The 23,619-nt window shown below is 32.2% G+C and overlaps 2 protein-coding genes across 2 annotated transcripts; both read right to left on the reverse strand.

Moving 5' to 3' along the window:
- Positions 1–221: 221 nt before the first annotated feature.
- Positions 222–10,192, reverse strand: LOC124440727. The gene is made up of 22 exons (XM_046991160.1): positions 10,035–10,192; positions 9,843–9,949; positions 8,391–8,458; positions 7,610–7,738; positions 7,383–7,525; positions 7,153–7,272; positions 6,681–6,780; positions 5,486–5,776; positions 4,715–4,931; positions 4,542–4,607; positions 3,963–4,039; positions 3,721–3,795; positions 3,485–3,522; positions 3,311–3,416; positions 2,891–2,928; positions 2,636–2,804; positions 2,451–2,522; positions 1,975–2,056; positions 1,523–1,584; positions 1,360–1,431; positions 721–939; positions 222–613 (listed from the first exon to the last, which is right to left on the reverse strand). The coding sequence occupies exons 5-22, from the start codon at positions 7,434–7,436 to the stop codon at positions 573–575; spliced, it is 1,899 nt and encodes a 632-aa protein (XP_046847116.1). The 5' UTR covers positions 7,437–7,525; positions 7,610–7,738; positions 8,391–8,458; positions 9,843–9,949; positions 10,035–10,192; the 3' UTR covers positions 222–572.
- A 1,068-nt stretch (positions 10,193–11,260) lies between these two features.
- LOC124440726 lies at positions 11,261–23,619 on the reverse strand. The gene is made up of 11 exons (XM_046991159.1): positions 23,515–23,619; positions 22,801–22,871; positions 19,738–20,535; positions 18,276–19,136; positions 17,375–18,178; positions 16,020–16,880; positions 15,118–15,921; positions 13,763–14,623; positions 12,596–13,048; positions 11,895–12,137; positions 11,261–11,696 (listed from the first exon to the last, which is right to left on the reverse strand). The coding sequence occupies exons 2-11, from the start codon at positions 22,853–22,855 to the stop codon at positions 11,530–11,532; spliced, it is 5,907 nt and encodes a 1,968-aa protein (XP_046847115.1). The 5' UTR covers positions 22,856–22,871; positions 23,515–23,619; the 3' UTR covers positions 11,261–11,529.

Here is a 23,619-nt window from a genome sequence, read left to right on the forward strand (position 1 = left end):
TAACAATGGACATACTGGGCAAAATGCTTATGAAAAAAGACTCAGGAATAATGTGGCAAGTAAGAAGTTTCGAAAGATGAAAAAAAATCGCCATGAGCAATTGTTCATGATGGAAGATAGAATGGCAAAGGAAAATTCTAAATTGAAAAATAAAATTGTTGCTTTGGAAAATGAAATTGAATGTGGAAAGAGTTTCTCAAGAAACAGAAAATTACAGGAAATTTTTCATAATGATTTAATAATTAATTTGTGATATTAGTAGCTTTGTTGAGCACCTACTTACGTTATTTTTTCAATTTCATCATTGATATTAGTGAATAATGACATGATTTAATGATTAAAATGTTAGTTGTTAAGTGTTTCATAGTTGGTAAAGATGTGACATGTAAAGAACTGATTTGAAGCATAATTAGCTTGTTGCAATGATTTTTCACCATGTATTTGATGATTCATTCTTCAAAATGTTTGTTAGAAGCTAACAAAGAAATACTTTTAATTTGTGGTGGTAAAATTTAAGACTTTAAAATCCTGTAGTTAGGATCAATGGGCATTTCAGCCTTCGCAATTCAAAGTTAAAAATTTTCTCTCCTGATAAATTGGAGTTTTGGGCAATCTAAAAAACAGAGTAAAAATGAGATTGTTTTTTTAGCATTATTTGTGTGCAGGTAACATTGTAATTTTCTATTAATTTTCTGCAAAACTGATTTTCCAAATACTCACCAATCAATAAATCCCAACACTTCTCGCTTATCATTGTTGAATCCAAATTGATTGAAGATAATTCGGGTAGTTTTAGATGTTTGATACCTTTGTCTGATATTGTGGTTCTGCTTAAGTTTAATTTCCACAAAAGAGTTAAACTGTTTAACTTTCCTGAAGTCAAACCATCATCCGTAATTCTTGTACCAGACAGACTGAGTTGTTCAAGTTGAGTCAGGTCTGCAGGCAAATAACATTTTTTGTTAGTATGAAAAGAAATATTTTAACATGAACACAAATATTGGCTCCATGGTTATGCACAAATATTTGAAAAATAATTCTTAGAACTTTTATATCCAAGTTTGAAACTGTCAATATAATATTTATAGTTGCAAGTTTTAAATGAAAAAGTTAAAGAACAAACAAATTTTTTTATATTCTGTCATTTCATGGATTTCTGTCATGTAACATACAAGCATACAATAACTCTAAATGAGGATATTGGAATTTGGAAAGATTAATAAAGTTGTCATGAGTTTCAAAATTCGTATTGAACCAACAATGACGTAACTCATAAGTTCATCATGAAAGTATTTACGAATGAGAAGCAATGAAGTAAATAATAAATTCATTTGCCATATTTTTACAACAAAAACTCACATGAAAACACATCGAAACCACCGTCACCAAACGCAGTCAAAGTAAAATCTAATTCCTTTAAACCAACAAGGCCTGGGTTGAAAAAAATATGAAAGAAGATAATTAACTTTATAAGTAAAACTAAGCACATTTGTAATAAATAAATTTTAAATGCATTCTATACCCTTTAGAAGTAAAATATCTTTATCAGAAATCTTGGTTTTGCTCAGTGATAATCTCTTAAGACTATAAAACAATGTTAAAGTATTTATGACGCCAAAATTTACCACAGCGTTTTCTGATTTTATTGTAAAAATTTATAAATAACATAATAACTTCTTCAATGAAATTGTACATTTCTTTTTGGAGATATGTAACTTTTCTTCAATATGCAAATGACATCGTCATGACCTATAATCTACATGTATAGATCTACATGTACTGATGTACATAACTACATTGCACAGACCTACATAACTTCATTGTATGGATATACATAACTACATTGTATAGATCTACATAACTAACTACATTCTATAGATTTATATTGTATAGATCTACATGGTACTCACAATGTAAAGTGTATATCCTGACATATAGAAATCATAAGACAGAACTAATTTAGCGAACACTTACGTCGTTATTCTGCCTATAGCACTTAACGCCTTGTCAGTAATGTTGATATAGTCCGTAAGATCCAAAGAAATCAACGGTATATCTTAATTGGAAAAATATGGACATTCCTTTAATATAGATACCACTCAAGATAAGACTAAACTTTTGCTAATAAATATATAGAAAACGACGTTACATAAATTCGCTTAGCTTGAGATTTGCTTTAAGATCGAATTCATCCGTGGATTGGCAACATTCAAAAAAAGTTTATGTATTAGCTATAACTGTTTAGGGTTTACCTACAACTGGACAAATGTATTTTTAAACAATATTTTACACATGTTTAACTGATGGGAATGTGTATGTATGTAAGTTTGCATTTGACAGGTACGTAACATTATCTAAGACACTTTTTTGAAGAAAAAAAAAATAGTCGTAATCCAGTTAAACCTGTTCATTTTCTTCTAGACGTATTCAGACTTGCAATGTCACTTTACCTTGTAAATAATTGACTCCAACATCGGTTATTCTTAATCTTTCAGGAAGACAAAGTTCCACAAGTGGTAGTTCTTCAATGTAAAATTATTTCGTTTGGAGTAAAAAGATTACAGAGTGTCGTCTTATTTATAAAAAAAAACATGTGACAAAAAACACTCAAAGAACTTAGTGCTTTGCAGTTTACCTCGTAGATAAAAAAGTCCATTATCAGAGATTTCAGTTTGACGTAAATTAAGTTTGCGCAAAGATTTAAGCTTTTCCAATGATGATAAATTGTCATCTTTTATTCTACTTCCAGAAACATTCAAATCACGCAAGCATGTCAAACTGCTCAAGCCTTTTAAATCTGAAACCTTAAATAACAATTTTTTCAAATTCCGACTTACGTACATGCACAAAAATATGAGCAGCTACTGCATTAAAAAAACAAGATTTTTACCTTGGTTTGAGCCAAACGAAGTTCTTTTAAATTTTTGGCTAAAAAATTGAGTCAAATGATGTAATGATGCAATGTAGAGTTATGTTGTTAAAAATGAGAAAATTCGTCCCCCCCTCCCCTCCCCTCACTAATACACACACGTTGATTTCATTATAATAAAACAAATAACAACATAATATTAAAAATCAGGCTATTTGCACAGAGCACGCTATAAATAATTGAGTTTAAAATTATTATATGCCAATACAACCCTCTCCTTTGCAACCCAAGTTCAGGCTTTTCCTTCGCCACTCGAGTTGAGAAAAACCTGAACAACCTCTGCAGAGGAGAGAGCCATTATAGGCTGTTAATGGTCTATTTTCATTATTATAAAAATATTAAAAATACGTCATGACTAAACTACAATGCATGAAACCATACCTTGTAGATAGTCCATACTAGAGACGATGGTTTGGCATAGGCTCAACATAGAAAGTCTGCTCCATTGTGTATTCCTAAACAGCTCACATAATCCTTCATCGGTCACCTTTTATAGAAATAAAACATATCAATAATAACATATATTATACTGCTTTTTTTATATGAGTTAAGTACCTTAGTGTTGTCAAGTTTGAGAACTTCAAGGTTTTCCACTGTTGAACGAAGAACCTTTTATATTTAAGCATATATAGCAAAACATTTTGAAGAATATTTTACAATGATATAAACATAATTATAATTGTTATTTTATTCATGCAGCTCACGACTTGTAATCCGTAACGACGTAGATGACAACATTATAAATTTCTTATTAAATCGCAAGACAACATAAATCCTTTGAACCAACTTACTTTTTAAATGAATCAAGCACTTGTTGGTAAGTTGAGTACAATTACTTAAATCTAAGTATATAATCTTCTTTAGACCTACATAATAAAAAGCAATATCAAGTAACCGTTTATACGTACCAGTACAAAAATATGGAATTCCGCATTTAGCTTTTGAGTTAGTCGGTTTAAATATTGTATAACATGACGAAACATCTTGCACAATTGTCTTTATTTAATCCTGTTATTTCATTTAAACTTTTAACCTGAGATGTACTCCAAGGCTTTGTCAGTGAACACAGTACACGATTGAACACTGAGGTGAGTCAAACTTTGAAATAACCTACCAAAAAAAATTGTGAAACAAATCATGTTCACCGATGAAAATAAGCACATAAAGTAGACACGCCAAGCAAAGTAAATTTAAAGATGATCATAGAAACGTAGTTTCAATATTAAAAATTTGTAGATAAATACTGAAAAAATTTATGTTTATTAAAAATTGTATGTTTATGAAAACAATAGTTTTCAAATACTTTTATACAGCTTTTGATGTATCGATCGTCTTAAATTTTTTGCCAGTTTGAACTGTAAGCAAAGCTTTTATTTACACGCTCAAAAATACACTTTTCAGTTTTCAAAAATTTGCAATTCACCATTGAAACAAGGTGGAAAAATAACGTCACACAAGTGGTTCCTACTGAGAAACTTCCACCGGTCACATGTGCGTATATAACAATGCCTTGATGACGTCACCAGTAGGTCCTATTGAAAAACTTCCACCGGTCACATGTTCGTATATAACAATGCCTTGATGACGTCAAAATATGAAAATACAAGATTACCTCATTGTATAAAACAGCTCATTTGAAACATAGAGATAATGGTCCAATAATAAACGTTGCAATTTACTAAAAAGCAAAAAAATCATTAACTAAATGATTAACTAAAGTATTAACTAAATGATTTTATGTTTCTTTTCAATTAAAATTGACACGTGACTAGCTGACTTACGTACCAAGGTAAAAAATATTTTAAAGTTTTCGAAGTCAGTGTCTTCCTCTTCATCAAACATTTCAAAAGTCTGGAGCATAAACGATGCGATAAAGGAGAAAGAGTAGTTACGGGATATTGATGACCGGGTAAACGTCTCGCAATATCATTAAGACACATATCCACTAGGCTCTCAACATCACCGGAAATCGATAAAACTTTGCCAACTTCTTCTTCAATTACTATAATAAGAAACAAAATCACAACAATATATGATGTATGAGAAGCCAACAATAAGCATCAGATATACCAGTGATCTTGCACTAATGTCACATACAAAACAGTGAACATTTAAGAAATAAAAGATGTTTACTGTGTTTGCACAGGCTTATGCAAACCGAGGAGAACGTTGGGAGAACTCGAAAGCAGATCAGTGCAAGCCTGAGACCAAAGGTCGAGGGTTGCACATACTCGAGAGTTCTCATAAACGTCTCCGAGGTTTGCATGTAAGCCTGTGCAAAAACGAAAAACATCTTTTATTTCTTTTTTATAATAAAACAATAATGCGAAAAAGGCAAACATTTTAATTTTTCCTCTCAAAATGATGCATTGAAAAAGTTGCACAGTTGTTTAGTTGCCTAGTTTTGAAACAATGCAGAGTTTCAGTTACTTATAAGTTTTTGATCCAGAGCAAGTGGCAATGAGTCATAAGTAAACAAATATAAAGAAAGTTATTATTTCTTGATAGAGATTTCATCACAATGATATACGTATTAAGAAGTCATCGTCTGTATACCTGGATGGATATTCTCAATTTTTGCTCGGGCCTCTGCAGCTTCAGCTGCTGACTCAGCATGAATGACAGGATCAATAGCATGAGGATTGTGAGGATGTCGACCTAATATCATTCCAGATCCACCAACGTTTCCACGCCATCTTATATCATCACGAACATTCTCTACTTCCTGTTCGTCATCATCAGCGTCCTGCTCTCCATGCATGTATATCTCTTCACCTCCTGGAGTAGGTGACTGAGCATTCACTTCAAGACTTTGTAATTGGTGAACTTCGAGATTGTCAACAGAACCTATTAACATTAAAAATAGCATATTATAAAATTATATAAGAATATTGACAAACTGTGCGACTGCTTGTGATCACGTGATATGAAATAAAAATTCTTATTTTACTGATTATACAGTGAAAGTTATGGAAGATTGACATGTTGAGTAAATTTATTTTACATACACTGAATTGACAATATTATTTCATTGAAAAACGTAAATTTTAACACGAACACATGTATTATATGCAGGGCACGTATATCAATAAAAAAACCTTTGGGAATTGACGTAAGTAGGTAATACTGTAAATTCAATACCAGTCACTACGCTAAACCTTTGGTTGCATAAAGTATTGTCAGCTACGTGTATGTATTACATAAAGTATTGTCAGCTACGTGTATGTATTACATAAAGTATTGTCAGCTACATGTACGTATTACATATCTTTGTTACAAGCATAAAGTTTTTCTGCTCCTGAAAATTTACAACAAAATTTGCACCCGTGGTTATAGCAAAGTGACCAGGCAATTTCATAAATCTCTCTTTTTTTCAAACCCTTCATAAATAACAAAAGAAAAACAAACCAAACACAAAATAAAAGTCGGTTAACAGAAAATTTTAGACCGAAACAAGCATTCGCCAGGCTAAACTTTTACTTGACTATTAGTCTATTACTTTGGCAGAAAACAAATTTTCCAACCAGAAATACGGAATGTTTGAACCAAAGGATATGAGCCTCCTTGAACATCAAAAAACTGCCCACCCGTATTTTCTACCATGTCCAAACTACAACTGTCTTCATAAATGAGTATGAAATCTTACAATTGTAAAATGAACATTGAAGAATAAAAAAAAACAAGAAAAAAATTACTTCGTTAACACGATGAGTTCAGTACTTTTTAAAATATTAGTTACATTGTCACTTACTTGTTACTTTCTTTAATGTTATACAACCATCAGGAAAAAGATTTAATTGCATTAAAGATTGTTGGAGATCTTCTTCTGTGAATTTCCGATGCGGGAATGGCTAAAATAGAAATTTCATTGTCATACGTACGTAAGTATTGTTTTGGAAACAGAAGCAATATGTAGATGACGTAACGTACGAATAAACACGCACAGTTCTTGTAGAATTTCGAAAGAATATAAACGTGAAAAATTCAATGAAAATATTGGTTTTTTCATTTCGTCAAACCAAAATCCATGTCTAAGTAAATTGTAATCATCTTTGTATTAGATATCGCTTCATTTGTGATTCAAAGGTCACTCATTACACATTGTAAAATATCGTTTTTCACAGGTTACCATTGAAGCATTGTCAGATGTATGGACATTTGACCTTACCAATTTGCTTAAATAAGTTTGATAAAAAGTCAAACGATATACAGTAATATACTACCTGAATAATATGGACATCATCATCTTCATTATATATTTTCTTTACTTTTGATATTACAGAAATCAAAAGTTCACTACATTGGCACGTTTCAATAATGTTTTTCCCATTTGATAATCTTATCTACAAAATAAAACATTGCTAACTAAACCAAATATATGCGTATAAGAATTCTCCAGGAAATCAAGGGACGTGTTTTTTTACGTATTTCGATGCTCAAAAAGAGCACATACCTTAATTCTGCACATATTATTGAGATTATCTGATGGAGACTTGCTATGGGACATAAGGTTTCGTTGCTTTTCTTATGCTGTCCCATAACAATTTTTCTTTGTTCTTTATCATCCTTGATTTGTTGCAAAACTGCTTTTCTTGCCTGAAGTAAAGTATGAATGCTTCATAAATACTGGCTTAGACGTCTTGTTTTCACTAGTAGTATGTTTGTTTGTTCCATGACTACCTGTTTATCTAAAAGCCTCCGTTTTTTACTTTCATGTTTTATATTTTCACGTTTCTTTTGTTCAAATTGATCCAAAGACTTTTTATGAGAATCGTCACATTTATAACGACTGACAACTGGATCATTGCTCTTTAAAAAAGTAATTCATAATCAGATACAACACTATTCCAAAGCTAAATTTAAAATTTATACAAAATCAATCACATCACCATAGTACAAGACGACACATAACAATATACAAAACTGTAAATTCCATAAACTCCAGCTTTCAAAAATGGTGACAGTCACGAGAATCAACAGTTTGTGGTAGCAGTATAAGATTGAAAGGTGAGGTCTTAATTTGCCCAATAAAATGTCATGGCACTTAATTTGCATGAGAAATGGTTGCAAAGTTTAATTTTTAGGACAAAAAAATGCAATGTAATTTTGTAATGTTATCACAAGCAAAATTGGTTTTTAAATATGATTTCCTGGAAAATTTTGCAAATAACTAATGTTTTACATTTCCATTTCCAAAAATCTATTGCTCCTAACACACTTCCTTGACAAAACTCCTATCCTTACATGAGTGAAACCCCTCAAGCTAAGGCTAATCCTTCAGGATTTATAACCCAGCATGATTAAATTCTTTCATCATATATATGCAACAAAGAAGTAAGTTTATGACAATTAAATGAAATACATCTGTTGACATGTAAGACTTAACTAACAATATGGAAAATATAATATTCAAGACAATACAAAAATATAACCAAATATAATGTATATATGTGTCACATACATTCAAGTTGGATTCTTCTGAAACCAGAATCTTTATTTTCAGTTGGCTTACTTTTTCCATTTAAGAGACTATAAAGTAAAGAAATTAAAATTTAATTATGCTACTGGCATAGGTAATGACAATCAGGGTGGAAGATGATAATAAATATGTGGGGGTGTGTATAATCAGCACAAAAGTATGATATAACTTGGCCATTGACAAGTCATTATTGCAATGGAAGCAATGAGAAGTTGGCTTGTGATATCATAGGCAGCCCAATAAATCAGTTATGTAGCTAAATTGTATAAAGAATCGATAACTCGCCCCACTCCATCATAACAGACCGTGTGCCGCAAACTTTGTGTTAATTGATATATATAAAGACTCAATTGGCTAAAAAATTAGAAATTATATTAGCCAATTGCAGTTAAGAGTCTTTTTGAAAATAATGGCGTATGCACCATTTTAAAATATCCAGCATGGCGACAGAAAATATTTTTGGGATTTTGTTGTCTTTTTCAAAAGCTAAGTATGCCTAGCTTTGGAATATATACAATATATATATAAGTTTGAAAATTGGTAATCCAGGCATTTAATACATAAAAGATAAAAGTTTCTCTGGATTTTTAATGATTTTTATTGAGCTTTCGACTCGTTGCTTTGAGCCTTCATCAGAATGAGGATATTATTTATTTACACTTGCTTTTAGCTTGGAGACGTTTACAGCGTCTAATTGGCTTAGTGGATAGATTAATGTGAACAATAAAGCAACACCAAAACTAAAACACTACACTCTAATATTATTAACACCAATCATATTCACAATACACCAAAACCCATGGCAATGCATTTCACCCCATCCAATCACATTAATCCACCCATTAATCCAATTAGACGCTCTAAACGCCTCCAAGCTAAAAGCATGTGTAAATAAATAATATCCTCATTCTGATGAAGGCTCGAAGCAATGAGTCGAAAGCTCAATAAAAATCATTTAAAATCCGGAGAAACTTTTATCTTTTATGTACAATATAGATATATATAATCAATTAATACAAAGTCTGTTACAATGAAATGGGGCGAGTTATCATTTGTTTATACAATTCAGTTAGCAAACTGATTTATTGAGCCACCTATGGTGATATTAACAACAATCACATGAAGAGACCACTGTAGGTACCATTAAGTCCCCTCACCCCCTCCACCCATGCCAAAATTTTGACCTTTGCATCATGGCCAGATTCAGCTAAATAGACAACATTGTGAGCTATTTATTAGTCCAGTTGAAGATGAAATGTTTGATTTTTGGAGAAAACTTTTAACATCTGACAATTTCGATTGCAGCATTCTAATTTGTAATTTTCGCTGGGGAAACTGTACAGCCAAAAATTAAATGTTTTGCCCTTCTCAGCATCATGATAGCATCTTAACGATTTTTCGTGATAAACATAATATATGTATATGTTAACTTACCATTCTACAGCCCTTTCTACATCGGTAAATCCTTGTGTTATCGCGTATTGACATTCATCATAATCAAATCCGAGCGACAACAATGTTGCAAGTAGGTTGTCGACATCCTATCAGATGTACGTACAATAGAATGCAATAAATAAATAGAGAAATTAATACGAGCGATATCTGCTTAACAAAAATACAACCTACCATTCACAACATTTCAATTTTCATCGCATTCATCCAGCCAAACAGTGGAGTCGACGTTGCCTGTTGATTATGACGTGAACATGCATTACAAGTATTTTCAATGCATCAAATTGACAATTGTACATGTTAGTCTCATACAGTGGTCTGATGTGTTGATTTTATCTCGACGAGAACCACAGATCTCTATTGAAATTCATTAAAACGCATTTCAAAATAAATGCATTAAGTCTGAAAGCTGAAAGAAAGATGAATTAATGTTTTAAATGATCAAAGAAACACATGCAGTGACACTGGAAGGGGTGGTCCCCACAACAAGAAAACATGTGGTTATATAGACAATAGCTTGCAACAGGTTTTATTAAAAATGTTTTTATTTGCCATGAACTCATAGCTTGTAAACTGCTCCTTAATAACAAATGTGATTGTCTAAAGCAATCTGTAAACATCTGAAGAAAAGGTTCGATGGAGAAAAGGCTGGAGAAGACATCCTACACAAGGAAGAAGTCAAACACTAACTCCTCGGCCAAGCTGTTGATAGGTTGTGAGAAGAAATCAAACGATCTTTCAAGAAAAATTAACAGAATCATATATATGTATTTTGGATTCATTTAGTAATTTCAGTTCACCAAACTTGTGAATTATAAACAGAGTAATTAAAATTCATGTATAATTTTATTAAATGCATAGACGGTTTCTTTTTTTTACGGGGGGTGGGCGTTTGTCCTCACGCATGTTGTGCTGCGCGCATCTGCGCACTGCGCATATCGGCTGCCATTATTCCATCTTGCTGGAATAATGGTGGCCGGTTTGGTTTTCACTTGTTCCCAACCACTAAAATGACCTGACGTCATTTCTTATATTGAAATATTTTCGAGTTCTTTACGAAGAAATGACGTCATGTTATTGCAGCGGTTGGAATCAAGTGGAAACCTGAGCATCTTGCTGGAATGATGGGACGCGGTGCACACTACAAAAATTCTCACTGAAAGGCGCAAAGGCACCGGGAAAAGGCTAACAGCTCCCGTGAGAAAGTTTTAAGACTGAAAAGTTGGGGAAAATTTAAACGTTAGTTGGGTTCAAATACGGTAGAAATTTCATTGTGAGTTGGGGAAAATATTTATCGTTCTCTTAGAAAATGTTAACTCCCGTTTGCGCATGTTCTTACTAAAAGATATAGGAATATTTAACTGGCGATTGTATGCATTAACTCGTTTTTTGAAAAATTGTTTGGAGAGGGCAAAATATATTCGCGCTTGTAAAGTTTGATGTTTCAAAATTGAAATTGAATATGAAATTTAAATTAATCGAACTGGTGCAAGAAAATGGTGAAATAAATTAGAATAACACAAAGCATAAAACTTAGTGAATCCCAAAATGTCGACTGTCTTATGGATTTTATATATCCAAGACACAGCAGTGTCTAGCGATAGTTTGTTCATTACTTGAGTTTAGAATACTATATATACAAAATTAACGTATTGTGTTTTTTGTTTTTTTAAAAAGCTTTCATATTGAAACCTTCATTTTCAAGAGCCATTCTCGATGAAATGTTGGAAGAATTCACACGTCTCTTCGTATAATATCGATACACACCAAAAATGAGTATGAGTAAGAGCATTGTACCAAATACGCAGCATACAGCTATCAATGCTGCTCTGTAATCTGTAAAACATGGAAATCGAATGAAAAGGAAAGAATTGCTTAAAAGCTTTAATAGGAAATTAATTTTTGCAATAGGATTAGATCAACCAGGGCTTATATTCTCAAAAGACGTAGGTATATAAGGTATGTTCCATCTTTAACACAAACTAGCATTAAACTCGAATCAAATAATATGTGGAATAGAAAATATATTCTTACCATTAGGAACTTTCTCACAATAGCCGTCTTCTTTCGAGTATCCATTTTTACATACACATCGGCGGTTGCCGTCAAGTTCTCGTAAACAGTTCGAGTAAGCGGGACATGAATGACCGGCACATGGATCAACACAATTTTTCCCATCACCGAAGTAATTTTGTTTACATGAGCAAGTAACACTGCTTCCTACAGAACTACAACTTGCATTTGCATGACAGCCATGTGAACCAAGAATACATAGATCTAAAAAGAAAATAATTTTTCCTAGAGCTTCTGAGGACTATACTAATGATTTTAATGCAAGTACAAATTGAGTACCACTATATGGTCATGTGCCTATATTTGTCATTTTATATCACTTACATGTATGAAACATTTGTGTGTTTATAAGGTCTAAAGTAATCACTATTTTATGCTATGATTATAGGTTTTAAGTCGCCATAGGATTTTGCAGCAATACAATATTACATATAACTTTCAATTATAATTGAACAATTCTCAATCAAGGTCCATTGAAGCTTGCATGATATTGTATCATCGTTAATGTTCTTTAACACCTTCCATTCATAATTACTAGTAATATCTAAAATCTACTTTTATGTTTAATTATACTAAAAAATGTGTGCCATTAAATAGAGTTGCAATGAATTTAAAAAAGTCGATAAACAATGAGCAAAGTATGCAAGTTTCAAAAGACATACCTGTTCGGGTGATGATGCTACCATTTAATGGTAAAACAGGAAGAGAAAATACTGCATTATTAAGAGCTGTGGACAACGTCGTTGTATTCACTGACTCTCCAGACTTCAACTTGAATATCATAATGTACACAGCGATAATGCTTCCCCTTTTAAGTTCTGTTACTTGAATGCCAATAAAACCAATGAGCATCTTTGAACTTCGAATTGAGGCTGACAAACTGCTTTCAATAGCTTTAGCAATTCTTTTGAATTCGTCGGAGTTTGGATCATTGAGTGCTTCAGTAAATGTTTGGTCAATAACAAGCTGTGATTGAAATAATGCGTTTCCTGTTTCGCACTCCTCACCATCACCAATGTAACCATTATTACAACGACATGTGTAAGAATGTCGCGAACTTTGACTACATTGAGCATTTATAGAACACTTTGAGCGACTGCATTTATTTGTTTTTTCTAGAAACAAAAACTAACATTTGAAACTGGTCAAAACATTAAAATATCTCGGAGATGACTACCAACATCGAACACACAGACTAAAATTTTACATACTATGACGTCAAAAAACGAGTTGGCACTTTTTGTCAGGTTATATGAATATAACTGAACAGACAACGACAAAATGTATAATTCACTTATTTCAAACAATTACAACAGAAAACAAAAAAAAATTGGCCGGAAAAGAATTGAAGATTAATGTTTTCAACGTTGGCAAAGCGACTTTGCTCTTTCTGTTGCTTTTCGAGCTATTATTAATTATTCGAGATAAATCAAGGTTTTTATCGTACCAATTCGGTAATGAAACCACGTCAATCTGTTTTTTGGTACATAACTATACAAACACAGCCATTTCACAAGAGGTCATTTTGTGCGCTTGTATTCTTATGGATCATATACAAATTGCTTCACTTCTTCTCAATGCTTTTATAAAAAAGTTCATATTTACACTGTCTTAATGGCAGTTACATTGTCTGCAGCAAAGTAAAATAAAACAACATTTGTATGTACAAAGCGCATATGTCGAAACAACCTTAGGCCTGTAGCTCTTAACAAACAACAAAACGAATTGAATTATATTATGACCTTCATACATGACATCGACAAAACATTTGGGAGAATCGATAGATATTGAAATGGTTTTAAACAAAAATGCCAGAAATAAAAACGCACCTTTTTCCATTAAAATATAATCAGTAATTTCAACTAAAGTCATGTGATCAACCATAGCAACAGTTGAAATCTTGACGTCTTCAACAGCTTTCATCTGGATTTCACTGAAGTTATACCACTTTCTATAATTTCTAACACTGATGTTTAACATTTTGATGAGTAAGCTTTGAACTGTCATGTTTTTCAAATCATTTAAACTCGTTTCAAAGAATGATGACAAGTTACGAATGGTTAACGTTGCGGTGAACAAGTTTCCATTTTGCTTTACCAAAAGTTGTTTGATTGTATTTTTGTCCAATGTTTTTAATTCATCAGTTTTCCATCGACTCAGATAACTAACAATTCTAGATTCATTCAATATGACGTTCAAACCAGATTGGAAAGTAAGTAATAAATTCCTGTATCTTTTCAAGTCAGCGACATATTTCATGATGTACAGTTGACGTCTAGCTTTTTCTATCACATTTATCATTGAATCCAAGAATTCATCTTTTGTCAAATTGATAGACTTGATAATTTCGTTGAACGTGACATTGAACTCTCTCATCACCTCACGACTTTTGTAGTAAATATAAAGTCTATGAGACTGAACACTGAATGTTTCACTGATATACCTCAATGATGTTGTGTTTGCACTCAAATTGTGCATGTAACTCACAAAAATAAGATCCTCTAGCGTTGTTTTGTTCAGTAACGTGATTTGATATGGTATAAATTGAAAGTTTCTCACTAAATCAACAGCAGAAAACACGTTTATATTTGTCATCAACTGATACAGGATTATTGAGTTTCTTATTTCTTCGTCAGGTTCAATTTCTATTAAAGTATTCATGTAGTATGATGCCAAATTTGAGTTAACACCTGCAATGAATCAAAGACAAAATGACGTTTTAAAATGTTTATAAAAAATGCGATACTGTAGAGTGTATTTAACAACATCGATCAATTAATCAATGAATTTTAGGGTCATAATTTAGAATATTGACAAAATGGAAGTATAGAGATTTATATGAAAATACGCATAGTAAAATTAGTCAGATTGGAGACAGCTGATTTAGCAAAATGCTGAGGAGAAAAAGTTTTCATGCTGCAGGTTACCTAAGCAATGTTTAGCATGCATGGATGAAATTTTTAATGTTAATTTCAAAACCAAAAAGAGAACCAAAGACCAATTAATTATAAGACACAGAAACTACTTTCAAAATTACTTAACTATAAGAAAATATATGATTTCTTCATCATGTAGAAACAGGTTGACAAATAAATTAACAACACCTAGCTAAGTGATTTATAAAAATGAGGCGTTTTTGTTGATTACAGTTTCATCTTAGATAAACAAGTGAATCAAATTTTACCTTCTTGTATGCTGTTTATAAAAGGATGAAAAGCTCTAACGTCAGTATAAACACCATAGTGATTTGGTTCAGCACAACCAATTCCCCAAATCATAATTCCAAGTTGATTCCATGTACCATTACGATCACATTGGTAAGACCCTCCACTGTCTCCATAACATCCATCAATACCACCTTCCTTACGACCAGCACAAATGAATCGTTCTGATACCTGACCTTTGTAGGATACATTACTGTTGCATTCATTGAGACTAACCAAATCAAGTTGGACTTCTTTCAAATAAAATGATCGGTTATAACTTTGCACATTCATTGTGTTTCCCCAACCGACGAGATAACATGTATCATTTTCATTAAACGTAGCATTACTTTCAGCAAGACAAACTGGCTGAACGTAATCACTAAAGACCAATGGCTCCGAAAGTTTGACTAACGCAATATCATAATCTCCAGGATATACAGAACTACCAGGAACATACCATGGATGAATATAAACATTTGACGTTTTAACTGTGTGTTCATTAGCATTAGTAACGTTCAAGCGATGGTCAGCAACATGGAAAGTGTAGTTTTTAATGATTGGTGGAGCTGGCGCTGGGTCAACTAAGAAACAATGGGCAGCAGTTAGAATCCATTCTCTAGCAATGATAGAACCTGCACATTGTTGACGGTTGTCTTGATCGATGAAATTTACTATCCATGGCCAAGAATGAGGATTTGCTTCTTTACCACCAATGACTCTTTTAACACGTTGGTGTAAATTGTTTGTAATCTTGCGTTGTCCACAAATATAAGGCATATTTTCTAAATAAAATGAAAATAATTTCAAAAAGAAAAAGAGACTAAATATGACGGTACTAATATCAAAATGCCTAAGTCAGTTCAGCTAAAACGAGACTGACCTTTTTTCATTAAAATATTGTTGGTGATGCCCACCAAAGTCATGTGACCAAACATAGCAACAGTTGAAATCCTTACGTCTTCAACAGCTTTCATCTGGATTTCACTGAAGTTATACCACTTTCTATAATTTCTAACACTGATGTTTAACATTTTGATGAGTAAACTTTGAACTGTCATGTTTTTCAAATCATTTAAACTCGTTTCAAAGAATGATGACAAGTTACGAATGGTTAACGTTGCGGTGAACAAGTTTCCATTTTGCTTTACCAAAAGTTGTTTGATTGTATTTTTGTCCAATGTTTTTAATTCATCAGTTTTCCATCGACTCAGATAACTAACAATTCTAGATTCATTCAATATGACGTTCAAACCAGATTGGAAAGTAAGTAATAAATTCCTGTATCCTTTCAAGTCAGCAACATATTTCATGATGTACAGTTGACGTCTAGCTTTTTCTATCACATTTATCATTGAATCCAAGAATTCATCTTTTGTCAAATTGATGGAGATGATAATTTCGTTGAACGTGACATTGAACTCTCTCATCACCTCACGACTTTTGTAGTAAATATAAAGTCTATGAGACTGAACACTGAATGTCTCACTGATATACTTCAATGATGTTGTGTTTGCACTCAAATTGTGCATGTAACTCACAAAAATAAGATCCTCTAGCGTTGTTTTGTTCAGTAACGTGATTTGATATGGTATAAATTGAAAGTTTCTCACTAAATCAACAGCAGAAAACACGTTTTTACTTGTCATCAACTGATACAGGATTGCTGAATTTCTTATTTCCTCGTCAGGTTCAATTTCTATTAAAGTTTTCATGTAGTATGATGTCAAATTTGAGTTAACACCTGCAATGAATCAAAGAAAAAATGACGTTTTAAAATGTTTATAAAAAATGCAATACCGTAGAGTGTATTTAACAAAATCGATAAATTAATCAATGAATTTTAGGTTCATAATTTAGAATATTTACAAAATGGAAGTATAGAGATTTATATGAAAATACGCATAGTAAAATTAGTCAGATTGGACACAGTTGATTTAGCAGAATGCTGAGGAGAAAAAGTTTTCATGCTGCAGGTTACCTAAGCAATGTTTAGCATGCATGGATGAAATTTTTAATGTTAATTTTAAAACCAAAAAGAGAACCAAAGACCAATTAATTATAAGACACAGAAACTACTGTCAAAATTACTTAACTATAAGAAAATATATGATTTCTTCATCATGTAGAAACAGGTTGACAAATAAATTCACAACACCTAGCTAAGTGATTTATAAAAATGAGGCGTTTTTGTTGATTACAGTTTCATCTTAGATAAACAAGTGAATCAAATTTTACCTTCTTGTATGCTGTTTATAAAAGGATGAAAACCTCTAACGTCAGTATAAACACCATAGTGATTTGGTTCAGCACAACCAATTCCCCAAATCATAATTCCAAGTTGATTCCATGTACCATTACGATCACATTGGTAAGACCCTCCACTGTCTCCATAACATCCATCAATACCACCTTCCTTACGACCAGCACAGATAAATCGTTCTGATACCTGACCTTTATATGATACATTACTGTTGCATTCATTGAGACTAACCAAATCAAGTTGGACTTCTTTCAAATAAGATGATCGGTTATAACTTAGCACATTCATTGTGTTTCCCCAACCAACGAGATAACATGTATCATTTTCATTAAACGTAGCATTACTTTCAGCAAGACAAACTGGCTGAACGTAATCACTAAAGACCAATGGCTCCGAAAGTTTGACTAACGCAATATCATAATCTCCAGGAGATACAGAACTACCAGGAACATACCATGGATGAATGTAAACATTCGACGTTTTAACTGTGTGTTCATTAGCATTAGTAACGTTCAAACGATGGTCAGCAACATGGAAAGTGTAGTTTTTAATGATTGGTGGAGCTGGCACGGGGTCAACTAAGAAACAATGGGCAGCAGTTAGAATCCATTCTCTAGCAATGATAGAACCTGCACATTGTTGACGGTTGTCTTGATCGATGAAATTTACTATCCATGGCCAAGAATGAGGAACTGCTTCTTTACCACCAATGATCCTTTTAACACGATGGTGTAAATTGTTTGTAATCTTGCGTTGTCCACAAATATAAGGCATATTTTCTAAATAAAATGAAAATAATTTCAAAAAGAAAAAGAGACTAAACATGACGGTACTAATATCAAATGCCTAAGTCAGTTCAGCTAAAACGAAACTGACCTTTTTTCATTAAAATATTGTTGGTGATGCCCACCAAAGTCATGTGACCAAACATAGCAACAGTTGAAATCCTTACGTCTTCAACAGCTTTCATCTGGATTTCACTGAAGTTATACCACTTTCTATAATTTCTAACACTGATGTTTAACATTTTGATGAGTAAACTTTGAACTGTCATGTTTTTCAAATTATTTAAACTCGTTTCAAAGAATGATGACAAGTTACGAATGGTTAACGTTGCGGTGAACAAGTTTCCATTTTGCTTTACCAAAAGTTGTTTGATTGTATTTTTGTCCAATGTTTTTAATTCATCAGTTTTCCATCGACTCAGATAACTAACAATTCTAGATTCATTCAATATGACGTTCAAACCAGATTGGAAAGTAAGTAATAAATTCCTGTATCCTTTCAAGTCAGCAACATATTTCATGATGTACAGTTGACGTCTAGCTTTTTCTATCACATTTATCATTGAATCCAAGAATTCATCTTTTGTCAAATTGATGGAGATGATAATTTCGTTGAACGTGACATTGAACTCTCTCATCACCTCACGACTTTTGTAGTAAATATAAAGTCTATGAGACTGAACACTGAATGTCTCACTGATATACTTTAATGATGTTGTGTTTGCACTCAAATTGTGCATGTAACTCACAAAAATAAGATCCTCTAGCGTTGTTTTGTTCAGTAACGTGATTTGATATGGTATAAATTGAAAGTTTCTCACTAAATCAACAGCAGAAAACACGCTTTTATTTGTCATCAACTGATACAGGATTGTTGAATTTCTTATTTCTTCGTCAGGTTCGATTTGTACTAAAGTTTTCATGTAGTATGATACCAAATTTGAGTTAACACCTGCAATGAATCAAAGAAAAAATGACAAGGGTAGAAAAACGAAATTGTTCATTGTATATAACAACATCAATTAAATAATGAATTTTATGGACATATGATTGCTAATATTTACAAAAGGAATTATAAAGATTTATTGAAAAATACACGTTTAAACTATTGGCAACTTATTTTTTAATGACCATGGAATACCGTCTGTAATTCATCTTAAGACTATTAGATGTGGAAGATTTTAGATTAGATGCAACGCGTTCCAATAACTAAGAAGCACGCAACAACCCACAATGTAAATTAAATTCCGAATCCTAACATAATTGTAATATCATGGTAAACGTACAAAATATTCTTTATTTAGCTGTTAAGTCTGGACGATATTTTTTATATAATTAATTTTAAAAGAAACCACACAAAAAAGAATCAAAGACCAATAAATTGTACAAGGTACAAAAAACTAGATTTACTAACTATAAAGAAAATATATGATTTCTTCATCATGTAGAAAAAGGTTGACAAATAAATTAGCAACAGCTAAGTGATTTATAAAAATTAGGTGTTTTTGTTGATTACAGTTTCATCTTAGATAAACAAGTGAATCAAATTTTACCTTCTTGTATGCTGTTTATAAAAGGATGAAAAGCTCTAACGTCAGTATAAACACCATAGTGATTTGGTTCAGCACAACCAATACCCCAAATCATAATTCCAAGTTGTTTCCATGTACCATTACGATCACATTGGTAAGACCCTCCACTGTCTCCATAACATCCATCAATACCACCTTCCTTACGACCAGCACAGATAAATCGTTCTGATACCTGACCTTTGTAGGATACATTACTGTTGCATTCATTGAGACTAACCAAATCAAGTTGGACTTCTTTCAAATAAAATGATCGGTTATAACTTTGCACATTCATTGTGTTTCCCCAACCAACGAGATAACATGTATCATTTTCATTAAACGTAGCATTACTTTCAGCAAGACAAACTGGCTGAACGTAATCACTAAAGACCAATGGCTCCGAAAGTTTGACTAACGCAATATCATAATCTCCAGGAGATACAGAACTACCAGGAACATACCATGGATGAATGTAAACATTTGATATGTTTAAAATATACTCCTCTTGGTCAGTGAAGTTTAATCGATGGTCAGCAACATGGAAAGTGTAGTTTTTAATGATTGGTGGAGCTGGCGCTGGGTCAACTAAGAAACAATGAGCAGCAGTGAGAATCCATTCTCTAGCAATGATAGAACCTGCACATTGTTGACGGTTGTCTTGATCGATGAAATTTACTATCCATGGCCAAGAATGAGGAACTGCTTCTTTACCACCAACGACCCTTTTAACACGATGGCGTAACTCTATTGATCGCTGACCACATAACTTGTGAGAGTGGGCTGTATCAAAATATGGATGGATGTTAAACTTTAGAGTTACAAATGATATTATAATTCAATTACAGGTAAACAATAGCTAAATAAATTTGTTTATGACCCACGGAATCAGCTGAATCTCTTTGAGACCTACGAGCATTTGATTGCCAACATACAAAATTACATGCTAAGAATTTTGCACTCCAACCAAACGCGCTTTTTTATTAACGGCCTTCAATATAAAGATAAAACTGAAGTCTTTAAGTTTTGTTTTTTATCGTTGAAATTCTTCTGATTCAAAATAATATTCGAAATTTGTTATTTGTCTCTCCCAAACATTCCTTGGTAAAGTAACTGCAAAAACTCTTCAACTAAATATTATTTATTTATGGTAACGCCAGTTGAGTATAGTATACTTGTATAGTGGACATAACAGAAGATAAACTTCAGAACGTAAAAAATTTGTTTCGCTAATTTATCGTGACAACACATATGGGCAATGAATTATTATGTTTTTGAATATTTTGTTTTATATTGAATAATTCACTGAGATAATTTGTTTGTGAAAAAAATTTTCATGTTTCTATAATCATTTCTACATTGTTTCAACCTCGCTGTATCCAGTGCCGCATTAGCCAATGGGCCAACTGGGCCCGTGCCCACGGGCCTAAAAATTTTTCTTTTTACAATGAGATTAAATTTAAAAAACGACTATACACTATACGAAAACAAATGCTGTTTAGATAAATATAGTCAATTACAGATAAATACAACTGCAACTGCCAAAAGAATATCGACAAAGGATATAATCCGCAAACTCATTAATCATATCGGTTGGTTGTATCGGCAGGGAATAATAAACAGGACATGTTTATAAAATACTGTGCATAAAGTAAACCTTGGCGCACGTTGTTTACATTCGATTCTCTTTTCAGACGTACTATGTCATAGCTGCTTGTAAGCAGATTTTAAACTAACTGAAAGTAACAACAGTTGTCCTGAAAACTGAGGTTTGACAAGCAAAAAATCTAATACTATATGGGTAAAATTTGAATCGATAAATATATATTTGCATCGAAACGACCGATAACTAACTCTAAATATTTTTTCTTCATTAATAATTTACACACAGGTCCCATGAGACTCATGCACAACAGATTTTAAGTAAACTAAAAAAAAATGAAACTAAAGCGTCTTATTTTAATTATATATTATTTTGAATATTTCAATGTCATTAATAAGTTATATTTCTGCATTTACATGATTTCAATACACAGTAAACAGTTTTTGCAAAGCATTTACGTGATATCCAGTTTCTAGACAAATTTTTGGCATTTGCGATCGATTTGACAAGGATTGGACAAGTTCAAACAAACTCTATCTTCCGCTTTTAGTTCTAAACAGGGTTTCTTATAGAGTGCCATGAATTGTCATGACTATATAGTTGGTGGTTTAAATTTGTCATTTTGGAACAGTGTTCAATTGCAAAAGTGTTCGACAAGTTTAACGAAGCTAAATGAATTGAATGTAAAACATGACGAAGTAAAAGGGATACAGCTCGTACAACACAAGTTGCTTTGTCATCCGTTCAATTAAGTCTTTACGTAAATGTCAAATATCTATATCAAACGTTTCTTTGCCGAAATATGTTTGCCATGACTGGTATGCAATGGTATCTGAAATCAACACTTAACAAGTGTGAACGAGACAAGCCACAATTTGGCTAAAAATTTGTCAAGAACAAGCACAGCAAGCAAGATATCTCAAAAAAGACGTTGCCATTTAAAAATGCCGCTGTATATACCGGAATTCTTCGAAATTAATACTCATACAAATACGCTTTTACATTTCCCATTACATAGCTAGATTTGCAATTCTCTCTTTGGAAAAAAACGATAAACGACCAACAAAAAGAAAACACTTTGTCATCGCAGAGTTTTGTACATGTATTTAAAAAAACTTAAACTTTGAAACAAATGTCAAGTGTCTAGACTCCAGTATATTATTGATGTTAAAAACATGATGCAATACTTATCGAAGAAACAAATCAGTGAAAGAAATCACTCGTTATAAAATCAATTTTAATTGTTTCGCAACAAATTGGTCAAACGCATTAAACACTGTGCACCTTAAATTAATTATTTAAACCAATTATTTAACTGTCTGCTTGGTATTTTTTTCATTTAATGTTAGTTATAAAAACTACAATTTCTACCATGCAATACCCAGCAAGATTGTTGTATTCACAAAATGATCTTTTAATTAATTCATAAAGTATTATCATATTACCTCCGATAAAGCCAATAATCGAAGCAAAAAGCAGAGTTTCACTGAAAAATATCATCTACTTTTTTAATAATCTAAAAAAGAGTAAATATTTAGTAAGCGAAATTTCTCACAACAAAACCAAATAAAGGAACTTAGGAGAATATGGCATTAAACGCGGACGAAAAATGAGCAAAGTTAAAGAAAATCGTTGAATTTGCCTATCTAAAATTCGTCGTTCGTCCATGATTCTAAAATCTACAAGAATATCAAATATATTGATTGATCTCTTAGGATTTCAAAGAAAATTTGCAATGAAAAAAAAACTTATCCTCAAGTATATGCAAAGAAATACAATCAATAGAAAAACGTCGCTTATTTAGTAAACACTTTAAGCTGAATTAAAAAATCTAGAACTATAATTGAAACTCAACAAGTCGTTACGAAATTTCATACACAATTCAGTTCATATAAATGATACAGATATAAACACGTTTGCGTAAATGAAATATACCTAAGTTATGAAATAACAAGCATTTACAAAAAGTTGAATGAAAACGCCCTGAATTCGATCATGAGAAAACCGTGGAAGGCAGGAAAATATACTTATCACTATACCGCGCCGGTTGAGCAATATTGAAATTCGGTTTTGCAAATGATTTCACACATGTCATGCAATTACTATTGCATAAAGTTTAAGATTGAGATAATGTAAAGACGGAGAAGTTAACAACTTACCAACGACGTCTACTAACATTCAAACGAAAGGTTAAATCGTGATAATGAAAAATGTTAAATCAGGACTTCGCTTACACGGGTAATTAATTTCAAATTGTCATCGCA

This window comes from Xenia sp. Carnegie-2017, unplaced genomic scaffold (assembly GCF_021976095.1).
Source record: "Xenia sp. Carnegie-2017 unplaced genomic scaffold, XeniaSp_v1 HiC_scaffold_2, whole genome shotgun sequence".
Taxonomy (NCBI): domain Eukaryota; kingdom Metazoa; phylum Cnidaria; class Anthozoa; order Malacalcyonacea; family Xeniidae; genus Xenia; species Xenia sp. Carnegie-2017.